A 25,942-nucleotide genomic window follows, 5' to 3' on the forward strand; every position below is an offset into this window, starting at 1 on the left:
AAAAAAGTGTTCTTTTAACTTTGTCAAAATGAATAAACGTTATTAATATTGTCTCAATGATAAGAGTTCTAAAGGCATCTAAGAAAATAACTTACCTAGATTAGACTAATAGATAGTAGTAAAATAATAATTAAATAGTTTATGGTTTCAATGTATCATAGAATATTAAAAATTTTAAATACCTGATTTTTTTTTGTTCCAAAAATGTTGTGCTTAGCTTCCTTTCATTAGTAAATAGTAAACCACAAAGATTATTCTGATTTAAATTATATGTAATGGATCTTAATTCATTACTATAATATATTATACAGTATAGTACCATACCTACACAAGTATATATATGTACATTGTACACCCACTTTAAAATCACAACTTCAATAGTCCTTTAACACAATTCTTAACATCTAAAATAAAACCATGACTGATAGGGCAAGAGTTATAATACATTTACAAATTTTAATTCAATAATAGTTTAATAAATTTTATATCTTAAAAAGATATTTTTATTACTATTCGAATTTAGCATATTACTAAGTAATATTAACAAAACTGAGGATAATTAAATAATTAAAATATGACAGACCATTTTAATTTTACATCTTTATAACTGTATGTAAGGTCCATACAATTAAAATCCATGGTATTCCATTCATTTGATGATAATTAATTTATAAAGTTAGATATTATTCTGCATAATGCTGATATGTGTATAGCATATAACAAAAATCTAATTATTATTCCTAATGAAAAAAAAAGATATGTTAGGTATTCATTAAAATGTATTGCGCCTAATTGATAATATATATATTAATTCGATACTACTTGAAAAACAACAAAAAAATTAACTAAATCTTTCAGTCAATAAAATTCAAAATTAAAATTGTACACACATAAGTATAAACTGTCATCTTAGTACTCATGTAGTATGCTACCAACCAAAAAACTATATGCATAAAGTATGCTACCTATCATATCTATTATTATTTAATTTCATTTAATTGCAGTAAAGTAAATTTAAATTATTAAGATAAATAGCATATAACAACTGTACAAAATTATACCTAAACAGACATGATAACTGATGAAGAATGGCGGTAGTCCATTAATACACAACACAATTTATTAGTAATTTTCAAGCAAAAGTAACCTATGATGTATCACAATATTATTACTTGACAATGATAATCATCAATCTTCAGTAATACATTAAGTTTATTTAGATAAATTTTAATCAATAAAATAGAGTAGTATTTTGGTAGGTTAGGTAGGCAGCATTTTACAATAAGTAGCATACTACACCAACAAAATAGCGATTAATAGCATACTACATATTAAGTACTGTTACCTTTATCATATTTATCTATGATTATCATTTACTCCTTTTGAATTCGCTATCTTTATTTTCATTTTTTATATTTTTAAATTTGTGATTTATATATCCACGATAGTGTAACTATTTTGGTCCAACCTCTCAAAAATCAAAATTTAATTAACATAATTGAGATAAGGGTTTACATGTTACACATTTTATGTTTAATATTTAAATAATACAATTTTCAAAATAATTAAAAATCATGTTATTTTAATAAAAATAATTCATAAACAGGTACTGTAAAAATGACTGCATACATACATACATACATACATATATGTATAATGTATATATATATATATAATGATAATAGTTTATAATATCAAACAATAAACGGTTTTAATTTTTTTTCAACAGAAAGATGATAGAGACAAGGTATAATATAAATGTATAAAAATAATAATACTATTATTAATCAAACATTGTGTTGATTTGATTCCCCCTTGATTAATAATTATTAACATTTTATAAATAATACAAGTTATCTTAATATCTATTTTAACACAAAAATTGCAATTGCCGTAATCTATACTAAACATTATATTTTATAAAATATCATATCAAAGTAGTCATATCATAATACTGCTGTAAGTCTATATTAGTTGGCAACTGACGTATACAAAAAATACATGGTTTTTACTCAGTAAAATTACATTCCTGATTCGGCTATGCCTTCGTCATCTGTAACATTAAACAACAAAGATTAATATTTTATTATAATAAAAATTAAAACTATTGCAACTATTTTGATTACTGCCCGGCATTAGTTTATTATTTAATAAATCGATTTATGTATTTTCATATTGTAGTCATGATCAAAATACTAAATTATAAAATTAAAAAGCAAAGCAGTATTAGTGAAAAATCAAATATTTAATAAAATTGTATTAAATTATATACAAAAACAATAAGATGTTAGTTGACAAACATTCTACTTTAAAATAAAAAAAAACCACACACAATATTGTAAATTCTACGTACCATTGGAAATTGTAAAGTTATCCCATTCTCAGCAGTGAAAAAAAAAATTGTTTATAAAAAATTATAATTCAACAAAAAAAAATATTATATACCAAATGCTAACAATAGTTAGTTTTGATTAAAATCATTAAAGTTATAGACAAAGTACAAAATTTTTATAATTATTATTATTGTTAAATGTTTAAATATATTAATCCTAATAGTTATTACTTATCACTTACATAGGTATGCCACACACACACTAACTTAGACGCATACACTCAACTTTTAATTTTTTCTCACTTTTTTTTATAAAAACGATTTCAGATTTTGTGCTCCTCAACATCATCAAGGTCAATGCTGTCATCAACATTATACCATTATTGCAACACTACACCTAATAGTCATTATGAAGAAAATTTGACTATTAAAAATGTGTAAATATAAAATAAGCTTATAAACGATAAATATCATTTGAATTTTTATTAGAACTAGATTTTCGCCTCCACCATGAAGACCACCACGATTTATTATATGCATTTGTTGTAATAATTGTATTTATAGTTGTTATATTATTGTAGGAAGTAGCTGTTGATACTTTTCTGTTTGTTATTTTAGTTGTTGTATTACTATTTTTGGGCCAAAAGCCCCCCACTACCGTAGGTAAACCGCTAGTAACAGCAGCATTTAACCATAATACACCACATCGTACAATAAAGTCAGTTGTCTTTGAATTCAACATGAGTGACGTACCTTCAAATGCACGGTTATGATGAGCCATCATTGTAGCTGCAGTTGTATTGTTCATTAGCTCCAAATCTTGTTGCTCCTGATCAAGTAGTTCTTGTTGATCACTATTGCCACTGTTTTGTTGTAATATACAAACTATGCATTGATGAATACATATGTATTGTTGCTCAGTTTGTACCATCCATACACGTTCCTTTCGCATTGCATACACAATACCATACACATCAATATAATTATTTACTTGTGTAGGATCATTAAGCGATTGCAAAACTCTGTCCAAAGCTATAAAAGTACCAGATCGGCCAACACCAGCACTAAAATAAGACATATTACATTATTATTAACATCAACAATATTATCTGAATTGAGTTTATTTGTAAACTTGTAACTGAATAAAATAATAAAATAAAAAGTTAATTTTATTACCTGCAATGCACTATTATAGGACGGTGGTGTTGTTGCAGTTGATGTTGATGTTGTTCTATATTATTTCCAACACCTGCATGGTGACGTTCTCTAAAAGCACGAACAAAACGGCAAAGTGTTTGTGGAGGACTAGGTACACCAAAATCAGGCCAAGTGGTAAAATGGAAATGTCTTATTACTCTTTTTTGATCATTCTACAAGCAAAATAAAAGTTTAAGAAAACAATTAAAAAAAAAAAATCTTTGAATATTTAATTCAGTTTAACACTATATTTTCAAGTTTGTGAGATTTAAATTCTTACCCGACAAACCATGAATTCAGTTATCACCCAATCAGAATAATGAGTATCGTTCAGTAAAGTGACACATATATTGTCACCGTAATAAACGGGATGAGTATCATATGGCCAATAATGATCACATTTCTCGCGACCTTTTTCCACACATCTAGTTAACATTATTATACTTCTTGCATTACTTTCCCAACACATCCGCCAAAAATCATCCCTTGTTGAATGCAGCGGTCCCTGTGTAACAATAAATTCTCTAACGCTGTTGTGGCCCTGAAATATTAAGTATTAAAAACTTTAAAATAATAATAATATCAGAGTTTAACTCAGGCATACATTACTGTAAAATATGTATCATATATCAAATCAAATAAAAATATTGAAATTATATCATAAAAATATCATCTTGAATTTTAATAGTTTATAAATTATTTAGTTATAAACTTTTTAAATTACCGGAACATAATTAGCATTTATATAGTCAGATCCTTCTTCGTCATCCACTGGCTGCAACTTAAAACGACTATGATCATAAGGCAAAATATTGGTGAATCTATTTTTAGGACGATTGCATGGTAAATCAGCCGCTGTAGTTGTTGTACCCCCATTAGTGGCGGCAGCTGCTGCTGCATGTTTTAAGTCTTCAAATTCTTCAGAAAATCGAAAGTCAGAATCAGCTGACATTTGAGCATAATGCTCTCCAAATCTATCTACTCGTACAGGTCGGCTGATTTTCATAAATAAAAATTCAAATTTAATAATAGCTAATAATAATAATAAAATATAAAATAACAAGAATACTGTGGATGATTATTGGTTTACTTTAAAATATTTAAATCTTGTTATTAAATAATTATTATTTTAACATAAATTGCATTATAATTTATAAGTTAATTATAGCTTTTTATACCTTAATTGTAAATCACATGATAGTTGTTGTTGTTGTTGAACACTGGAAGAATTTAACATATCACTTCCACGGCCACCATTACGGCCACCACCATTTAAGTTTCTAGTTGATGAGTTTTCTAGGAATTTTCCTCCCGTGATTCTTCGTTGACCAGTTCCAGCTTGTCTTTTACCACCAACAACAGAGCTCTTCATTATTCTGCTCTTGCCACTACCACACAGGAACCAACGACTTCGACCACCCCCAGTAGCTAATGCAGCACAAACAGCAATTAAAATGAAAATAGCTGGTAATCCTACTACAACTGATAATACAATGGCTGTAGCTGATGTTGGAGCTGACGTGTTATCTTGATCTGAAAAAAATAGTATTTTAAAAATACATCATTATTTTAAACTGATTTTAGTATTTTTCAAACCTGTCTGTATAGGAAATGAAAACATGGTGTCTGTAAATTTGTCATTAGCTGTAAATGCCCGCACTTTAACACGATATGTTGTACCCGGTTTTAACAGTCCATTACAATATTGCGATGATAATAATTTTCCGCCACTTATGGAATTTGTATTGCAATGTGCATCTTGCCCAATTGTAAAATCCTCCACAGTTTTATTTGTTGAAAATGGATAGTATGGATCAAGAACCTAATAAATAAAAATAAATATAATTAATGCATCTGTCAAAATAATTTAATTATTTTAGTATCTTCTTTATAATTTATGATTCTACCTTCTAATCATACAAATTACTTTTAAGAAAATAAGTAGTTTAACAATTAAAACAATGAAACCATTGCATGAGACTTAAATACTTAATGATAGTTAATTGTTATTACAATTGGTATATAATCATATACTAAAAAAAGTATTGTACCTGATAAGGAGGCCAAATTGTGTATGCTTGTACATCTTGCCAACTGGGCATTTCAAGACCACTGGCATTTTTAGAATCATCTTCTGCTACGATCAAAGTATAAGCTATCACTCGGCCATTTTGATCTCCAAAATAGTTCTTTCTGAAGCGCACTTGTATAGTATTTGTAGTTCGACTTACTTCAGTTGGTACTACTTGGGCACTTGGTTTAGGTGGTGCTGTTAAAAAAATATTTAAAAATAAATAAAATCTAATTATTGCTAAATATTTTTAAGTAAATTTACCTAAAATTGGCATTCTCTGCTCCAAACTAGCTACAGGACCACGACCAATACGAGTTTCGCCACTTATATTAAAAATATATTGACGACCCGGTATCAGACCTTTAATAGTTGCCCTATTTCTCCATGGCTCATAATATGATGTTTTAGTTGTTTCGCCAACTTCGGTTTCAGATCCCAATGGTGGTTGACCATTAAACAAATTGCCATTACTCAGTAAATTATTTATACCTAATCCCAATATATTTTCTTCTTCTTCGCCACCGTTCAACTGAACCACAGTATTAGTAGATACAGGTATACCATCGGATGACGATGAAGTTGTTATAGCAGTCCAAGACACCACATAGCGTAAAAGTATACCATTATGTTCAGTCTCTGGTAACGTCCACTCTAATGTAAGGTGCCCAGGTTGTACATCTACTGCTTGGAAATTTACACAACGCCCTGGTACCCACTCCAATGTACTAAAAGTACCAGATACTGGAACTGAACGTCTTAATAATAATGCTGCTGCATAGCCTCCTACACCACTATTTAATATTTGTTGTTGAGATAAAGACCCTAAAGACCCTCCACCACCAGCTCGCACTACAACAGTGAATGTATAGTTACGATATGGTCGAAGACCTTGAACTAAAAACCATGGTTTATCAGTCAAGTTTTGTACAAGTAACCCTCCTCCCCCGTCTGAAGATAATTTAGAAGATAAATATGAATTTGCAATAGAAGAAGCTGTGGTAATAATTGTGGCATCAGTATCTAAATATTCAATTTCAAATGCATCATATTGTCCACGGGGTAGGGTCCATACAAGATTTACAGAATCACGGGTTATTAAAGTGGCATTCAAATCAGTAATTGGTTCTGGATCTATAAAACAAATTAAACCAATCAAAATTATTATACATTTTAAAATTGTAAGTTATAATATCTAAAAATGAACTTACAAAGACGATCTTGACGACGTAAAGGTTGGCTAAGAACTCCATAAGCTGATACAGTCCACACAGTGATATCATACAAGCGTCCAGGGACTAAAGAGTGCCAAGTAACTTTCCATTCATTATCTGATGCAAATTTTTCAGCAATCAATGTTGTTCCAGTAGATGATGTAGGTAGTATTCCAGATCCTGAATCTGGAGGAGTGGTAGATGATTGATATGTAATAGGTTGTGTATTAGTTTGATGACTAGCTTCTGCTAGTTGAAAACGGTACTTAATAAAACGACTAGCTGTTTGTGGAGTAGGAGTATACCGCAATGTTAATGTATCAGTAGCAAGTTGTTGATCATTTACAGCCAATATTTCAGATAAAATCAATGGCACTATAATTTTAAATGATTTAAATAATTAGTTTGCTGTATGATTTATAAAACGAAACTATATAATAACAATTAAACAATGTATTTATCAAAAACCCACTTGTATGTGTTTCCAAGATGACAGGATCACTGTACATAGAATGTGAACATGTGCGTACTCGTAATCCATAACCTGCACCAGCTATTAATTCATCTAGACCCAAATTCACTAAAATAGTTCCACTAGATCCATTAGGGTATCCAGAATCAGTAAAATTTTTCCATCCACTAGAAGCTGTTCCAACACTGCTACTACTCCAAGTTGCAGCTGTTGTAGTCCAACTAATGGAGGTAGTAGTTTGATTTTGATCTGCTTGTGGTGGTGGCTTAAGAAGTATATACTCAACAGAATAGTAATCAATTAAACCTTCTGGACGAGGGAATTGTATAGTTAAGTTGGTCGCATCCACAAGCAAAGCTATGTTACTCACAGGGTTTGGTCCTAATAAATAAACACAAAAAAAACTAATTGCAAATTAAAAATTTAAACAATGTTGTTAATTGTAAATGTTCATAAAACTATGATATATAAAAAAACATCATGTTATTCATGCTGTTAGATATAAAAATGGTTCCATGAATAAATGCAATTATTTGTTAAACAATGGATTTAAAATAAATTATACAGCTATACTAACGTATTGTATAATTAACCAGCAGTGGGTATGGAGACTCCAGAGATCCATAAGTTTGGGTGTTAACTTGAATTGTGTATCGTTGTCCAGCCACCATATCTGCTATTTCTGCTTCAGTTGTTTGTACTCCAGGTAACCTAATCCATTGTTGTTGGCCCCCATTGGAATCAATAGTACGATATTTAATAGAATATTCAGTAAACAAGCCTTCAGCTGTAGGGCCATTCCATTTCAATAAAACCGAATTCGACCCAATATTTGAGGCAGCAGTTATATTCTCTACTTGAAGATCAGTAGGAGGCCTAGGATCTAAAATTAAAATTGAAATTTATTACATCAAACATCAATTATTTAAAATATCATTAAACTATTGATTAGATTCTAAACTTACAAACAGCTTGAAAGTAATCATGAGGTTCAGATAGAAGTCCATGACTTATGGCAAATACTTTAAGTTGATAAGCTGCTCCGGGATATAAATTTCTTAAAGCCATGCGCCATTCATTAGTTATCCTTACAGTTGGTATATCATCTATAAGACAAAAGTATTGAATAATTAAAAAACAAATATAAAATATATATTGTATTTAAATTTAAATTTATATTATTAGAAAATTACAAACCAGTATCATTACGACGAAGTACCACTTGAAATGTTTCTTGTCGGCTATTGACATCTGTTTTCCATGATACATTTAATCCATAATCTAATGTTGGTCTTAAATCTTCTATAATTGGTGCAGATGGTTCTAAAAATATAAAAAATATATATAATAAATACTTCAAATTGTGCATTTAATAATTTAAAACAATAAAGAATATTATTTGACTCACTCATTGTGTGATAGACAACTGTATCATTAGAAGCAACACCAGAACTAAGTGATTTTACAGATATGGAGTAATTACGACCGGGTAATAATGACTCTAATGTGCATTCAATAGGGGTCGATGGATCTTCAATTGATTCCCTAGTAGCTTGGACTACCAAAACATTACTATCAGTAGAAGTTGTTGCTGTAATCGCAGCTGATGCTACAGCTGATGATGTGGATTGTTGTCGAGAGGAACCATTTAATGATTGATTAAGGTTATTCCCCAATGATAATACTGATGATACAATCAGAGAATCGGAAGCAGATGAAGAAGATGATAGAGAACCTGTAAGAACCTCAGCATAGCTCACTTGATATGCGTCTTGCCAACTCATTGCATCAGCTTTCCAAGTTAATTGTAATACACCACCACCTCCATCTTCATTCAGATTATTTCCATTTGCATTACCACTACTTATAACTTTTAGATCAATTACAGGCAATGGTTCTATAAAATACACAAGACATTAATACAATTAATCTAATTAATCTAAAATTAAATTAGTTTAACATTTTAAATGATTACATACTTAATGTTACATTTACAGAAGCTGGCCAAGAAGCAACTTTTCCAGAAACTGTCTTCACAAGAACTTGATAAGTTCGACCTGGTTGTAATAACTGTGTATCGTATACATCACACCATTGTGTTGAACCCCCAGAATTAGAACCATCACCATCACGAGGACGAGTAAGTGTAATTGGAGTAGTAGTTTGTTGAGTTTGATCACTAATGCTACGATGAGATGCCAGTTGATTTAAGGAAGATTGTTGTGATGGTCTCTTAACATTGACAGATATTTGATATTTGTCAAATTCACTATACATAAATTAAATAAAACAGTAAACAAATAAATACCTTTAAATATTATAAATAAGAACATAACATTTATTTTTATAAATACCTACTATGTGAATTAATAAAATATATTTTATTCCAAATAATAACGCAAAAATGTTAAATCATAAAATAAAGGTGTTATTTATTGAGACAATAAAAAGAGTTTTTATTTTTATCATTTTTAATATTTTAATTTTTGCTTTTATCTCACATTTCAAAGTAATTATTTGGTATAAAAAAATTAATATCTTAGAGATTAAACTAACAATATACTATATAATTAAAAAATTAATTTACCAAAGTCCTTTTGGTGGTTCCCAGTGTACCCGTAGACCATATGAACTTATATACTTAGGATCTACAGCCACATTTAATGGTTTTAAAGGAATAGTGCGATATTGAGCAGTTGTTGGTGCCGATGTTTCATCTTCACTTACAGTGTGTACACTTATGTTATATGCACGCCCAGGAACAAGACCTTTAAACGCAGCTTGTGCTGGACCTGGTGGCTCACCTTCCCTTTCAACATAAACTGTTGACTCTGGTGAATCCTGAGGCTCAACACTTACCTAAAAAATAATTTTAGTGAAATATAATACATACAATTTCAGGCAAAAATTCTCTTATTTGCATTATTAAAAAAGTTTTCTGTGTATATTATATAATACATTGTTTTACTAAATTAAAGTTGGATGAATATTAATTGTCAAATAGTATAATTCAATAGTTCATACCTTATAGTGAGTAAATACACTAGCTGGATAACTAGGTTGCCAAAGCACCAACAATGTAGTTTCATTTCTGAACCATACAATAAATTTTCCTGGAGTACTGGGTTCTGTGAACAAACAAATTCATTTAAATGTTAATAAAAAAATTCATAAAATGAAAACATTTGTATGATATATAATTAAACACTAACTAGTTGTAAAATTTTTGGATATATAAGCCACACTTTCTTTATGTTCATATACAGTAAACAATTGTAACTGATAGGTAGCTCCAGGTGTCAAATCTTTCAAAACATATTGTTGCAGTGTGTCTCTAGATAAATCAGTTTGAGATGAAGCAGTGGATGGAGAGTTACTAGCATCAACAACTTTCACCAACTGTTCTTGTTGTTGTTGCACTATACTAGATGCAGAAGATGGAGACAAACTGATAACCTAAAATTAAGAGTAATAACTTAATGAATTTTATAAATATTAAAATACATAAGTAAAATATATTATGCACTATATAACAGAGGTAGCTGTTAGGTAGATCACTACATAAGTTCAAGTTGATCATGACAATCTATCATTTTTCTTGAATTTTTTTCACAAAACAAATAATTATAAGTTAAAAGTAATAATTTGTAATCAAATATATTAAAATGTGTTATGTAAAACTATGAAATTAAATGTTATTATATATTAATATTCTAAATAAAAGAAATAAAAAAAAGTGTAACACACATGTATATAAAATATGTTATTATTGAGAGAATTTCTTTAATAAACTTTAAATAGAAAAATCCAGAAGTTGATCATAAATAATTAAAATTGGCCGCCCTAGCTATGTAATATAAACTATAATAAACTATTAAGTATAAATAAATAATATCTCTAATATATAAATATGAAAATGAAAACCTTTGAGTGATATATTCTCGGAAACTACTGAACCGATCGTTATGATTTTTTTTAAAATTGAAGAGCTCATTGCGGAGAAGGTTTATGGCATTTGATCGATTCTCTAACTTTAAAAACAAAGGGATTATCAATTATTATAAATAATGGCCTGTTACGTAGACTATTATTATTATTATTTTATTTTTGGTAACCATAGTAACAACTTTTTATTATTATTATTTATTTTCCTCGTTTTTGTAACATTTTTCACTGATGATTCGCTCCTATTGGTCACAGAAGAAGATGCTTATGTAAGTGTAATGAATGTAATGATATGTAATGTAATGATGTCACTATCCAGCAAAAAAATAAACTATATTAAGGTCGCTATTGATTATGATTGAGTATAATAGTTGTAGACCTGTTGTTATATTTTGTCAAAACCATAACAACAAAAATAAGAATTAGCGAAATAAGTAAATGTCCACAGTAAATCTCAAAATCACAGCAATAGACTAACATAACAATATGAAAACCATGAGATGGTATATTATTGTATTTTATCCACTGTAGTAACAGAAAAATTGATATAATTTTGATACTTGGGGTTAGATATTATAAACTTACGTATACATATCGCGGAGTCCGCAACCCACTACGGGTGGATTACCAACATGATAATATACTGCTCAGATAATCACAAGTCTCACGGGCAACGTGAAGCAGAATGACTATAAGATTATTACTTAACTAACTCACTAATTGATAAACGTAGAGTCTGAATAATCATAGTTTGATGCTTGCAATTTACACAGTACATTTGTAAAATCGTACCACAAATTTAGTGTGCAATAAAAATGCATTTCACAAAATTTGAATTTTAAAGTGGTGCTTGAACAACTTTTTGAAAAATCAAAAGGGTCAATGCAAAAAAACTTAGTGAATCATACTATAGAATTGGCATTTTTAACGGGCAACGAAGTGCACAAGGTCAGCTAGTATAGTATAAAAACAAAATAAAAAGTATAGAAGTTTAATAAAAACAGACAAACTACAAAGACCTTTAATTGTTAAATCGTTCTACTTTATTCACTTTTGAATAAAAAATAACTTAAATTGTCTTAAATTTAAGAAAAATGATGAATCATTGATTTAGTAGTTAAGTAATAATCAAATTTTTTTTGTATTCATTTGAATTGAATTGTACCACTAAATATTTTTAGAAAAATAACTAGCAATAAGTTTTTGAAATATCTATTTTTTAATGAATTATGTATAAATATAAACATACGGGTTTAATACAAAAAAAAAATTAGTGCTACCCTAATATTTATTGTAACAAATCTATTATATACTTGAAATATCATTACCTTCAATTTAAATCCATTGTAATTTCCCAATACTGGAGGTGACCATTGGACGTGCGCTGTTTTTCCACCTTTTACAGTTACAGTTAAATTTGTAGGTGGATCAGGTGCTATTATAACATTTTTAAATAATAAAACAATTAGTAAATACCTATAAATATGGGATTATTATCTTTTATAACTTTAAAATTTAAGATACTATTCAAATCATATTTTTTATACCAGTTGTAATTGATGCGGTCCAAGTAAGTAACCATTGTGACTGGGGCTGTAAAGAACTAGTAACAGCTCCATTTATGAGAGTTTCTGCGCCAGAACCAACTGGAACTATTACATTTCCCGGAGTTGATTGTGGAGAATTATTACTTATTGAATTACTTCCTGTGCTTGAATTACTATAGTATAACCAAAAGTCATAACGGGTCCCCGGTAAGGCTTGAGAAAAATGTATAACATCACCTAAAAGTTTATTAAATATTTTAATTTATCTCCAATTGATAAGCAATGAAGTAATATTCTAGGGCTTTAGAGCAAACAACAATATAATATTTCAATACCGATGTCTTGAGCTGCAATAGTTGTGTTTGCTGGGGGATTGCCGTATGGAGGTAGATAATCAAGTCTAAAATAAGCTTGTTGTAATGAAGATGCAAATGACACCGAGTTTGATGGAGGCAATTGTATAGCTAGATCAGCCGCTCTCTACAAAAATGATAAAAAGTTATTGGTTTAAATAAAATATTAGTAATATATAAATATGTATAAAACATATTAATGTGTATACTTACACCAGTTTTAACAGCAAAGAACAACAGTAATACTATCCACATTTTCACAGTTGACTTATTGATACTTAAACTAATAGTAGTAAATGAGCAACAAAGTTAGATTCTTAAATTACGGCTATGAAAACAAGCCGTTTTGAGTATAGTAGATTGAGCAAGAGCAAATGCAATATGTAGACCAGACACCATTAGGAATATAGGTACTACATTTTGCAAGATTACATTGAAATACTGTTTGTTGAATGACGTCTTCAGTTTTATCACAACACATACAGAAAGAGCTGTCGATCATATCTCAACGAACGGATGATGATGATCTGTAGCCGACCGATACAACTGATATCAATAACATGAATGGTCGTTAAAGAATTCTTGTGCGATTCGTCAAAATCGTCTCGCCGCTATCAACGTGTTTAGACTCAAGTCTTCCGATACGCGCGGATACAATAGTTTTACGGAAGGAGACCGATAGTAGTATTCGAAAACAAAAAACACTCATTAAATTACAACAAATGAACACACAAAATAACACACTCGACACTAAGGGCTGAGATAATAAATTAATACTGACACAATTACGAGCGATCGATACTGTTTGGTAAACACGGATAAAAAAAAATTACGAAAAATGCCGACGTAGGAATCGATGAGAACAAAAAAAAAAAAAATTCTTGTGATTTCACACGACGAAATCGGGCGAGAAAGTAAAAAAACGACTGCTGTACTGCTGTAATACCTGTGTCGTTGCGCGTTTACCACCACCACCACCACCACCGCTGCGGTTGTGCTCTACTACAGTCACTACCGTACACGCTCGGCGAACGCCACCAAAACGAGTGTCGCCGCTTTCGTAATCGGCCCGCGAATCCCTAAGGCCTGGTTCACACGTAACGCACACACGGTCCAACACGCAAACACTACCACACCGTCACATTTACCTACCTGTGACAACAACGACAATAACTTATAATAGTAATAATAATAATAATTGCTTTCACGACGACCGCGACGGACGATAGCTGCTGCTGCTGCTGCTTACCGCCACTCACTACTACAACGACTAAACGTACATATAGCTAAATAATAACAATAATAATGAATAATGATACGGCAGCAACAGTTCCGTGCCCGCGTCGACGGCTGGGGGCTGGAGGGGGCTTATCAGCCACTGATGGGGTCTTTGTTTTGGTTTCCGTCGTCGTCGTCGTCGTCGCGCGATGATTACAACGCGCGGTTGGAGGTAAACTCGGCGTGCTGTTCGGCGGCCGCGGCTGAGGCCATGGTACTGCGACCGTCGTCGGACGTACCGCGGTATAGGTCGTTTTTAATACCTTTGTCGGATCGTCATCCGATACGGTTGAACGCCACTACACACGTCGTGTGTGTGTATTTTATTATTAGGCACCTGCCTAATTATCTTCCACTATTTTTAGGTACCTACCTAGAAAAAAAACCTATAATGCGTATTATCATTGAGTATACTCAATGGTATTATACATTACGACGTATGGTGTTTGATGTTTGTTTCGTCCCGGAGGTTAAAATAATAATAATAATAATTAATAATACGATTTAATTATATTATACAATAATTATTAGGAGGTAACCTCTATACAGAGTATGACATAAAATATAAATATCATCATGATAATTATATATAAAATATTGTTTTAAAAAAGTAAAATATAGTGTTGTAATATATTGTAGGAAGTACCTAGTCAATAATTAAAATTAATAACTGCAGGAAATTGTAATATTGCAGTATTATAATTTAAATTTTTAGTTAATTGTGTCTACACTCGTATGTGAAATTGACTATAAACATAAACATAATTTACTCGACGGTCGATAATAAATAATAATAAGAAAATAAATTAATAACTGCTTATACTTTATTTATATAAATGATACAATATTATAATGACGAATAAAAATGGATATAAGAACAACTATAATATAACATGACTACAAGTTCACGAATGGATGAAAAAATACAATTATTTTTCTAATTTTACGAAATACTTTTCAGCATATAGAACTACCTAAGATATTTAAAGCCTTCAACATATATAATATTCAATATTACATCGCATTTTTACATCACCATTCTCCATTACTAATAGTAATAGTACATAGAGTTATAAGTTTCTATAACGACTATAACATAATAACATAAATAAATTATCAAAAAACCATACACAACTCATCAAACAAATAAATGTACGTAACGTTTTCTTGGATGTTTTTCTAAATGTGAAACATTTATTTATGCCAAATTTAATGAATAGACATGATATAGATAAAAAAAAAAATGTAAATTAAAATGTAGGACAGCTTCTTTTTAATTACCAGCTAATGATCTAAATTAAACACACAATTCATATAAATAAACTATATCACTAAGTTACTCAACTCAACTGTATAATCTACATCTGTAAAGATTTAGTACTAAACAAGTCCAAATAATTTAAAAATAAATAGCATTCAGGTGTTTGGATTTTGGCTCTACATACAATCCATATCTTTAGTTCCCTAATTTTTATGGTAAATTAGTAAAAGTATTTTTAAATAGGTAATTAATTTAATTTAATTTATTTTATCGTCTAATTATAATTTTTATTAAAGTTTTTATTATATTTGAACATGTTGTGTAATAAATAATAATACATATTTTATTAAGTATGTATTTTATTTTATGAGTATGTCGTAGGTGTTAGGAACATTAATTATACTATCTAAAGTACGTCTTAAAGAAAATATAATTTATGTATCTTTTTATATTATTAATTATTATACTTCAAAAACATATTTTCCATAGGTAATACGCAGTTTAAAGTCTGGATAATTGAGTGCTAGTTTGTATCAAAAACATTGCTGGCAAAAATATAAGAAATTTAAGTAATTTAAATAAATAATATGGAGTACTAATTTAAAAATACTATAAAACATATAATATGGCTCACATTTGCGAATTTGTGACAACGTATTATTATTCAAATTTACAACCATGGATCGCTCAAAATATAATAAATAGATCACAGTTCCCTGTACCATTCTGACAAAGCCTCATGGGAATAGAAACCAACATATTTTATTCTGTATAACCATATACCGTCTACTTGAATGGTTATTTATCAATGATACATCGCTTATACGCCTAATCTCTTTGTTATATTATTATAGCATATTGGTATGTATGGCCGTATAGCCGTATAGGTACGTACTTAACTATAGTGTTTCTCGGTAATAGTCCTACGCAGTACGCTCTATAGTTTATTACTCTTAAAACAAGATTTAAGATCCATAAAAGTTCATTGGCTAACATTCAATATACCTACTATGTATTCATTTGTTTTTTTCTATTATAATATTATTCAAACTTTGTAACACGTTTTCGCTAGGCTAAAAATGTAAATCGTATCTTACGTACTATGTAACTATTATGTCAGTGATAAATATATTTATACCTATATATAACATGATTGTATCTAAATATATACCTATTTTGGCTTAGTCGTATAGAAACATCCGTTAGAAAAAATAACTAATAAGATTATACAATCAGCCTTCACCCCAAAATATTTGGCATCATACATTTAGATTTTACGAGAGACGAATGTATTCGTTTTTCAATGTATTTCTTTAGAGTAATGAGGGTGATTTTAGGAATAAAGTTGGATCTAATTTAAACTTTGTGAAAGAGAGTGATACAATTAGGAGGTACTTTTCAATAAAATCGGGAATTACGAGATTAATATGTACAAATTACCAGCCTTCGACAAAAATTGATTTTTTTTATTTAAGAATTGAATAGCTATAATTATTTTGAAAATACCTATATGATATTTTATAGTTACTAGGAACTTATTTTCACAATAGTAATTAATATTTATAGTTTTTAAGTAGGAATATTCGTGGGTGTGTCGTATGCATATAAAAATATAAAATGTGTATGCTGTATTGCATGTGTGTTTATTACATTATTATACATGTATTTTTAAGTTAGAGCTATTATTTTTTATTCTTTTTTTGTCGAACAGAAAAACACGTATGTATATTGTATATGTTTTCATTATTACGTGATATTATATAGGAACATAATTACAAAAAATTGTTTTCCGGTAATGTACTACAACAATAATAAATAAATATATAATAATTGCATGTGATTTGTAAAGGACTTGATGTCATCTCCTACAGTCCTACACATAATTTTTTATCTACGATTAAAAAAATTCATTTTCAAAATATATTGGTTTTCTTTTATTAGTTATAGTCCTATAGACATTTGAAGTTCTTAACTTTTTTAGGTCCATGTTGGTTTTTTATTAAATACCATCAATTTAATACAAATTTCCCCATAAATTGGTCTTTCAATAGTAATTTAAAAATATTGAATATACATGGGTAGAAACAATTTTTCTAAATAACTTTTTTTTATATAATATATATCATCATTCATCATTAGCTGACCTGGCAAACTTTATATGAGAGACAGCCTACTTTTGTAGGGCGTTTATGGTTACTATATCCCTCTCCTAAAGAACATCTAATAGTTTTTCTTAAACTTAACATTTTGCAGTTATTTTACTCATTATTGCTATTTGCTACGCATGCGATTTGTTGGAATCAATAAGAAAAAACCCGACTTAAACGCATTAAAAACAAATTACAATTTTTAATTGTAGATTCCACGCCACTTTATTTTGGTACCTAATGCGTTTAACATGAGTATAGTTTTACCTATCAAACCTATTAAAATTTCAGTGTGTTATTAGTTGGTTATTATAGCTATTACTTATTATATGTATGTATTTTTATTTATTTTTTTTTTTAACTATTTTGTAACTGTAAAAGTAGTAGAAAACACTAAACCAACTACTATAATCTACTATACTATACTACTATACTACTCCAGAGGTTTGAAATTTTCCAAAAATATTTTTTACCAACATTTATTAGACATGATATAATTTTCAAAATATTTTGCTCTTTTTGTGCTATTTATAAACATTTCAAATTTTTTCTATTACCTGCGTACGTAATTTTCTTATATTATTATTAATAGGTCTTGAAAGTTATAGACCGAATTTAACCTTGCTAAAATAGGCAAAATATGCACGAATAAAATGTTAAATATGCATAAATGCATAATATTATTCAAAAAACATCAAATATTATTAATAACATGCACAAAAACAATTGTAAAATTATAAAATCTTTATTCTTTTCCTATTCATCACTATTATAGGAAGTGCATTTTTTCATTTTGACTAACAAATTATACAGTCAGTTTGTCTCATAATTTCTTCGATAAATGCCTTCCTTGGAGGTTTTTCCCTTCCTTTATGCCGACTTATCTGTCCTTCAAATATATATTAGTCATAAATAAATACTATGCGTCAGTAGATTACCAAACATTTTTCCATACCTTTCTCTTATGGTATAAAACAGCATCCTTTTTTCTCCCTCTTGATTTAATACTTCAAAGTTTCTTTTAATTTCTTCTAATATCTTACTTATAAAAAACTAAATAACTCATGAATAATGATAATATGAATAAATTATAAAACATCTTTAGAAGCATAAGTGACATACTCGCAGGCCCGGATTGAATCGGCGAGCTACCGAGAAAATCTCGGTGGGCCGCGTAAAATTTGGGCCGTTATTATTTTTGGACAAAAGTAGTCTAGTCTTTAGATACTTAAAAAATTCACCTGTTATTTAGATATCCATTTTCTTTACATAATTTTATTTCAAAATATTTCACTTATTTTAATAAGGCAATTTATATGCATTTGAAATATTCTTTTTCGTTTAGTTTATTTTGGCTAAGTTAAAATACTTGAAAATTTAACACAAAGTTTCTCATAAGTTTGACTTATGATAATTTAAAAATTATAAAAATACAAACACATTTTTTTTTTATTAGCGTTTAAAATTCAAATATTGACAAAATTCTTCAAAATCATTAGACATGAATATTTTCAAATAATTTTGTATTAAAAAATGTATTAAAAGTTTTGTATAAATAGCTAAGAGTTGAAAATTTAATACAAGATTTTCCATAAGTTTTTCTTACAATAGTTATAAAAAAAATTGAACGTTGACATGACGACTTAAATTTTTTTTATCTATAACGTTCAAATTTTTATGAAATTAAATATATACGTGTAAAATAACAATTATTTTCAATCAAATAATTTTAGTTTTTTTTTATAGTTAAAAATTACTAGTTGTAAAAACTTGAAACATACACCAGTTGTTTAAATTTCCATTTTCTGTACATGATTTAATTTGAGGTATTTAGAATTTTGATCATTAAAACATAAACCACATTTTTCACCACCCAGTAGAAAATATACATCTTAGGCTCACAAACCATCTCCGTTCAGAATCGTTTTTTGTATACAATGAATAATGATACCTATCAATACATTCAAATTTAACACACCCATTATAGTGACCTACTATATATCCGAGGCCCACTCGATACCTACTGTATAGCAGAGCGTTATTTTTTTTAAATATTGTGTTAGTTAAAAGTAATGTTATTATTATAGTATTATCTTTATTTAATCTCTCCTCATATTAATAACATTTCAAAATTATTGGATTCAAAATCATGTAAACAAAAACGTTTGTATAGTTTCTTATAGCTGTGTTATTTCAACTTAGGTGCACAACTTACTGTCATAGTGTCATTTTTATTACATAATGATTATATTATTATTATATAGTTATCAATTTATTACTATGCTAATAAAAGTAAATCTCGCTTAAAAAATATATACTTAATTAAAATATATGACAAGTCAATTTATAAACTAGTCAATCCAATATTTATCAAACTTGAATTGTGTGCGAAATGCGAATTAGTGTGTAGACTTTCTGAAATACATATAGTAACTTTCTTATTTATTTCTTCCCCTGGACCTGTAGACAAACTGGCATAACTGCATCCTTTATTTGGTTTTTGCATACTTATTTTTGTGAATTTATTATTCGGAAAAAACTGAATGAGCATTTTTATGTTTAATTGAGAGAATTAATTTATTCTCGGAATTCTAAATCATTATATATCCATATGCACACATATATAGGTATACGTATATTGTTCTTTGTTCATCAACTATTTTATTGGGGAATCGTAAGTTCCTACACGAGAGTAACAGGTAAATTCCTTAATTCCTACGTAAATTCCTACATATGTGATGTGTAAGTTCCTACTTGAAAAAAAAAAGGTATGTATGTTGGTTCATACACCGCGGAAGACAGGTGCATGTGTAAGTTCCTACACGGTAAAAAAGGTACACATGTAAGTTTCTATACACAACGTAAATTATATGTTATTTATCTAATTAAATTTAATAATTTTAAAAATAATAATTCTAATATAATAATAATTCATAATTGTAAAAAAAAAAAACTAAAAGTAATGCATTTTATATAATATTTAATAATTTACCTAATAAATTTTATCAATTTAATAATTTTAAAAATAACAATAATTCATGATTGTAAAAAAATATATAAGTAATGCATTCTATACAATATTTAATAATTTTAAAAACAATTTAATTCAGCAGATAACGATGTAGGAAAATAGTTGGTACATATTTTTGGACTTTCTTTTCTCTATCCAGAGAAAGTGGAGGATTGTCTTACAGATTATTTTATGGCAGATAAACCTAAAAATTCAGCAATTACAGAATTTTGTGATTACCTATTTAATTGACAACTATAATACAAATAATAGTATTTTTCCTCCGAAAATATGGGCTAAACAATCTTCTAATAGAATACACACGACAAACGCATGTAAAAGTTTCCATTTACATTTTGAATCAAATTTTTATCATGAACATTCGCATAAATTTTAAAATGATTGAAATTCTCAAATTATTTCAATTTAATAAATACATGAAAAAAAGAACTACTGATAGTAACACAATAATTAAAATTAGTCAAAAACATGGTGCAAAAGATAATTTTATAAACCAAAAAATTAAAAGATTAAATTAAATTAAAAAAGAATATTCAACTTAAAAAAAAATTAATCAATATGACTACGTTAAAGCTTTAAGCTTCAGAAATAAACCACATAAAATATAATATATATATTTTTTATTGTTTTATTATATTAAAATTATTAAATTATAAATTATATATTTTACATAGAAAGCAATACTTATATTTTTTTTTACAATAAATTATGAGTTATTATTTTTTAAATTATTAAATTAAATTAGATAGATATCTTTTTAATTATATATTATATATAATAAAAGGTTAAAAATATGACAGTATTATAATATGATATAACTATTATAACTGATATTAGATTGATAGTTTATAATTAAGTACGTAGTGTAGGAATTTACTTGTGTTTTTTTTTACTGTGTAGGAACTTACATAATATAACATAATATGTATCTAATTCTATCAAGTAGGAACTAACATTTGTATTTTGTTTACCTGTTAGGTCTTGTGTAGCAATTTAAATTCGCCTATTTTATTATGTTGCGAATTTTTATAGATTTTAGCCATTAAAGGGTCCATAATACATTCCAATCACAAATAAAAGTTTCAATATGAAAAAACTAATTGAAATCTGGAAGTTTAGAATTTAATTTCAACATCGTTAGTAGGGAATAGCTTACATTTCACTATTTCAGTGTACAATATTATTGTTCACATTTTTATTTATATACCTATATCATATACATACATATATATAGTTTAGTTAGTATAATTCTTATAATAGAAACAATTTAAACTATACATATAATATGAATTAAAACTATTTATAATTTTTGCTGATTTTTTGGCGCCTGTGTAATTTTTTTTTTCGTATTCAAGGAACTGACTTCCTTAGTAAAATATTAACCGAAGTTAAAAAATTTTAATTTAAAAATAAAAATAAATATTGTAAATACAAGGCCTTTTTACCCACAAAGTACAAACAAACAAAACTCTTAAAAGATCACATACTTTAGATAAATTAATAAAAAATAAACAATTTTAAATACTTGAGGCCATTTGTTATCATTTACATTTTTGTTCATAATTTGAAAATTCACGCATGACACATTCAGTGGTTTTCAACCATAATATGCATTAGTATAGTATAATATATGGACAAACATTAGAAATATCGATTAAATTACGAATTACATCTATAGAATCACAATATAACTTTTACCTTAGTTAGTTATAAATTATTTATTATTAGTAATAATCAATAAAGGTATGTTGTTAAGTGCAGACCATTTTATATGTGATATTCTAGTTACGACAAAATCACATGTTAAAGCTGGTAGTTGACCGTGGAGGAGTTATAATATTTTTCCCATAAGAATAATACAAAAACTGTTTGTCATTGTTCAAGGAAAATAAAATATGGCAACCCTATAACTAATAAGAAATAAACGTATGTACTATGTATTCATGTGAATGATTTATTACCTACCTAATACTAAAAAGTATAATGCACTAAAAAATAATTATGGCTTTTCATTATGGCTAGGTGCCTAGGTCTAGGGAAATTTGATCATTTGAGATGATGGAAATAGTACGGAACGAGAATATTATTATACAGATTCTCTCGCAGAGAGGCGTATATAATTACGTATGATAATGTAAAAATTTAGAAGGTTTCTAGTAGCCATTTAGTATAATGATTAGATAAATTAATAAATGGAATTTGGCTAAAATAAATATATTATAATATAAAATATACTAGAAGCTTAAAAAAAAGAGATTAAGAAAGTCAAGAGCAATGATATAGGATTGATAAACGTATGTATTATATTATAAAGCACGTAACTAGATAATAATAATAAGTAATCACTAATAACTAATAACTATTAATATAAAAAATAATTTAAAATTAATTTCTACCAAATTTGTACCTACTTGAAATTTCTATAGAGAAAATATTGTACTTCTTAGATTTGGTTATGAACTTTTTCTTAAGAGGAATATTGTTTACAATTTAAAACACTATGACCCTAATGTATGAACATAAATCATTTTATAATTTTTTATAAAAAAATAATAAGCAAAGTTTTAATTTAAAGAAATTTGTTGAAATTCTAACTTTAAATGTTCATATAAAAATACATAAGACTGTATTTTATGTATTTAATAACTCAGAATTGAAAAATAGTGTACACGTTTTATTACTGAACAAATGAGTACCAAACTTATGGGCTATAGAAACTACTATTCATAGAATTGGGTTACACTAAAATTCAATAATTGAAGAGCAAATTCCCATTTAAAGTTATCATATACTTATAGTCGGGTGAATGTTCGTTCCTATATGCTATCGTCAATTTAGTAATAGAAATTCTTCAGTAGGTAATTCGATCAAACAGGCTAATCAAAGAAAATGTTTTCCATGTATAAAAAACGTTATTTCTGCACTAAATTTACACCCTATAATCGTTTCCAAATCCAAGTCCTACCTGAAATATAAAAAACTTAAAAATGCAATAAATATGTAACCGTATTTAAATGTTTTTGGTTAGAACAGTGATTTACTGCAGTGGTTAAACAAAAAAAAGATGATGTTGTGGAACAGGTCAAGGGGGTAGATGAAGAGGAAAGAGAAATTGTAACCGCAGTGATATAATAGTTTATATCAACGATCAGCCGTCCATTCTTAACGGACAGATACCAAAGTATCTCGAAGATTATACATTTATAAATAATATACCATATTAACAAAAATATGAATTATTTGTTTTAAAATTGTAAAATAGTTATCATGAATATTATTACTTATAGTTATAGTAATGACGTCAATATTAGTCGAAATTAAATAATAAAAACCGTTTTAATTATAAACTCATCATATTATGTACTAAACTACTAAAGTCTAAAATATTGTATTTTTATCGCACTCACAGTTCGGTGTCGGCGTTTGTCTTTTTTCTTCCTATTGTATTATTATGAACGTTTTATGTAAAAAAACATGCATTTCATCGTATTTTAGTTTTTGAGTCTTTATATACTAAAAAAACATATCTTGGAAAATACGCCTTTTGATGTATATTTTAATAACAAATAATAATGAAACTTATTATTTTTTATTATATAAATAAAGTTCGAATAGTTCGATTACTAATTTAAATAATTTTTATATTTCGTATTACCGACTATTACCTGACTTTACCAGTAATTTGTTCTAATTTACCTACTACTTACTAGACAGATGACGCCACTAGTATATTCTTATTCTTACATTTTACCTGCCTTAACGTCATACGTATAACAATTTGTCGTATGTAAATTTATTCTAAAATATATTTTCAACGATATATCTATTTTTTTACTAGTATTTATGTAAGTAATATATATGCCGAGTTATTGATACATCATACATATGATAAGTGCTTACGTATTAATATATTAAATACTAAATTGTATTCATGTTTAACAAGTTGTAGTATCCCGACAACATCTAGCTATTCATAATGTCTCATATAAAAATGCAATTTTTATACTATTAGAAGATTTGAAAAAAACAATAGGTAACATTTGTTTTCCATAGTTAAACATATTCATACGGTAATTAAATATAAAATATATTAAATTGTTTTAATTGTTCCTTGATAATAGGAGTATCTATCAAACATATATTGATATATTACTCCAGAATCCAGAGTAGTTCTAATTGATTATTGTTAAAACGATACCTACTATGTTTAAATTATGTTCATCAGTTATCACTCATCATCATCCTACTTTCTATAGAAGTCCTTGATTTTGCTTAGTGTTTTCTACAATGTAAGTAATAAGTATGTATGGAGTGATAACTGTATTCGACATTCGTAATTATAATGTATTGTTAATCTATTATTACTTACTAGATTTGAAATTTCATAAGTTTGTATGGAAATCGAGCTGCGTAATAATTTAACTTCGTAACAAAACGAATAGGTATTAAATTAAATCACGTGGCTATCGTTCGGAACGATCTGTGGATTAAAGACTAAGTTTATCAAGTGTGACCCGACAGCCCATATTACCTGTAACCCGTAATAACTAATGAGTACTTAGAGTACTTAAATTCTGTGTAAAATAAGGTGTACCTGACGCCTTTCAATAATAAGCAATCTCCAATTATATTTATATTAAAATAAAAAGATTTGTGTATATATGATTTATTTTTCGAAATAAAATGAATATAATAACAAGTACAAAAAGCTATTAGCTAATTGATGTGAAGGACGAAAGTGTACTTACTATATACTAGTTATTACTAAATTGCTTTTGAAAATAATCTCTTTTGATGTATATTGTGTTTTATTTCCATGAACTAACTGAACAGTATAATCTTTTATCTTTCTAAATTTGCATCTTTAATATTCATTGGTAGCCGGTAGGTAAGAGATTAAACTTATCTCAGTATTGTACGACTATAATATGCAAATACCTACTTAATGTCTATATATACTTAAGATGTACATAATAATGTAGTCTAGATGACTAGATGTACTATATGTATACATTATACTGTTTTGCAGGGTACATCCGATTGTATGAGTTCAATTTTAATGAGTCATTAGTTTTATTATTTTTTGATTTACAT

The 25,942-nt window shown here is 27.9% G+C and overlaps 1 protein-coding gene across 2 annotated transcripts; it reads right to left on the bottom strand.

The window, feature by feature from the left end:
- Positions 1-1,692: 1,692 nt before the first annotated feature.
- Positions 1,693-14,465, bottom strand: LOC114125287 (tyrosine-protein phosphatase 10D). 2 transcript variants are annotated; one of them, XR_003592509.2, is made up of 24 exons: positions 13,345-14,465; positions 13,114-13,258; positions 12,779-13,015; positions 12,560-12,666; positions 10,499-10,742; positions 10,311-10,414; positions 9,874-10,145; positions 9,266-9,555; positions 8,695-9,183; positions 8,484-8,609; positions 8,252-8,392; positions 7,864-8,169; positions 7,287-7,667; positions 6,812-7,189; positions 5,865-6,734; positions 5,581-5,798; positions 5,126-5,351; positions 4,708-5,062; positions 4,254-4,524; positions 3,810-4,070; positions 3,509-3,702; positions 3,086-3,396; positions 2,636-2,729; positions 1,693-2,053 (listed from the first exon to the last, which is right to left on the bottom strand). XR_003592509.2 is itself a non-coding variant. In XM_027988881.2 (23 exons), the coding sequence occupies exons 1-23, from the start codon at positions 13,384-13,386 to the stop codon at positions 2,022-2,024; spliced, it is 6,000 nt and encodes a 1,999-aa protein (XP_027844682.1). In that variant the 5' UTR covers positions 13,387-14,463; the 3' UTR covers positions 1,693-2,021. The 2 variants fall into 2 exon arrangements, 1 of the variants encoding a protein (XP_027844682.1); XM_027988881.2 differs by lacking the exon at positions 2,636-2,729 and having other exon boundaries at positions 13,345-14,463.
- Between the last annotated feature and the right edge of the window lie 11,477 nt (positions 14,466-25,942).

The sequence above is a fragment of the Aphis gossypii genome, chromosome X, assembly GCF_020184175.1.
Source record: "Aphis gossypii isolate Hap1 chromosome X, ASM2018417v2, whole genome shotgun sequence".
Lineage (NCBI taxonomy): Eukaryota > Metazoa > Arthropoda > Insecta > Hemiptera > Aphididae > Aphis > Aphis gossypii.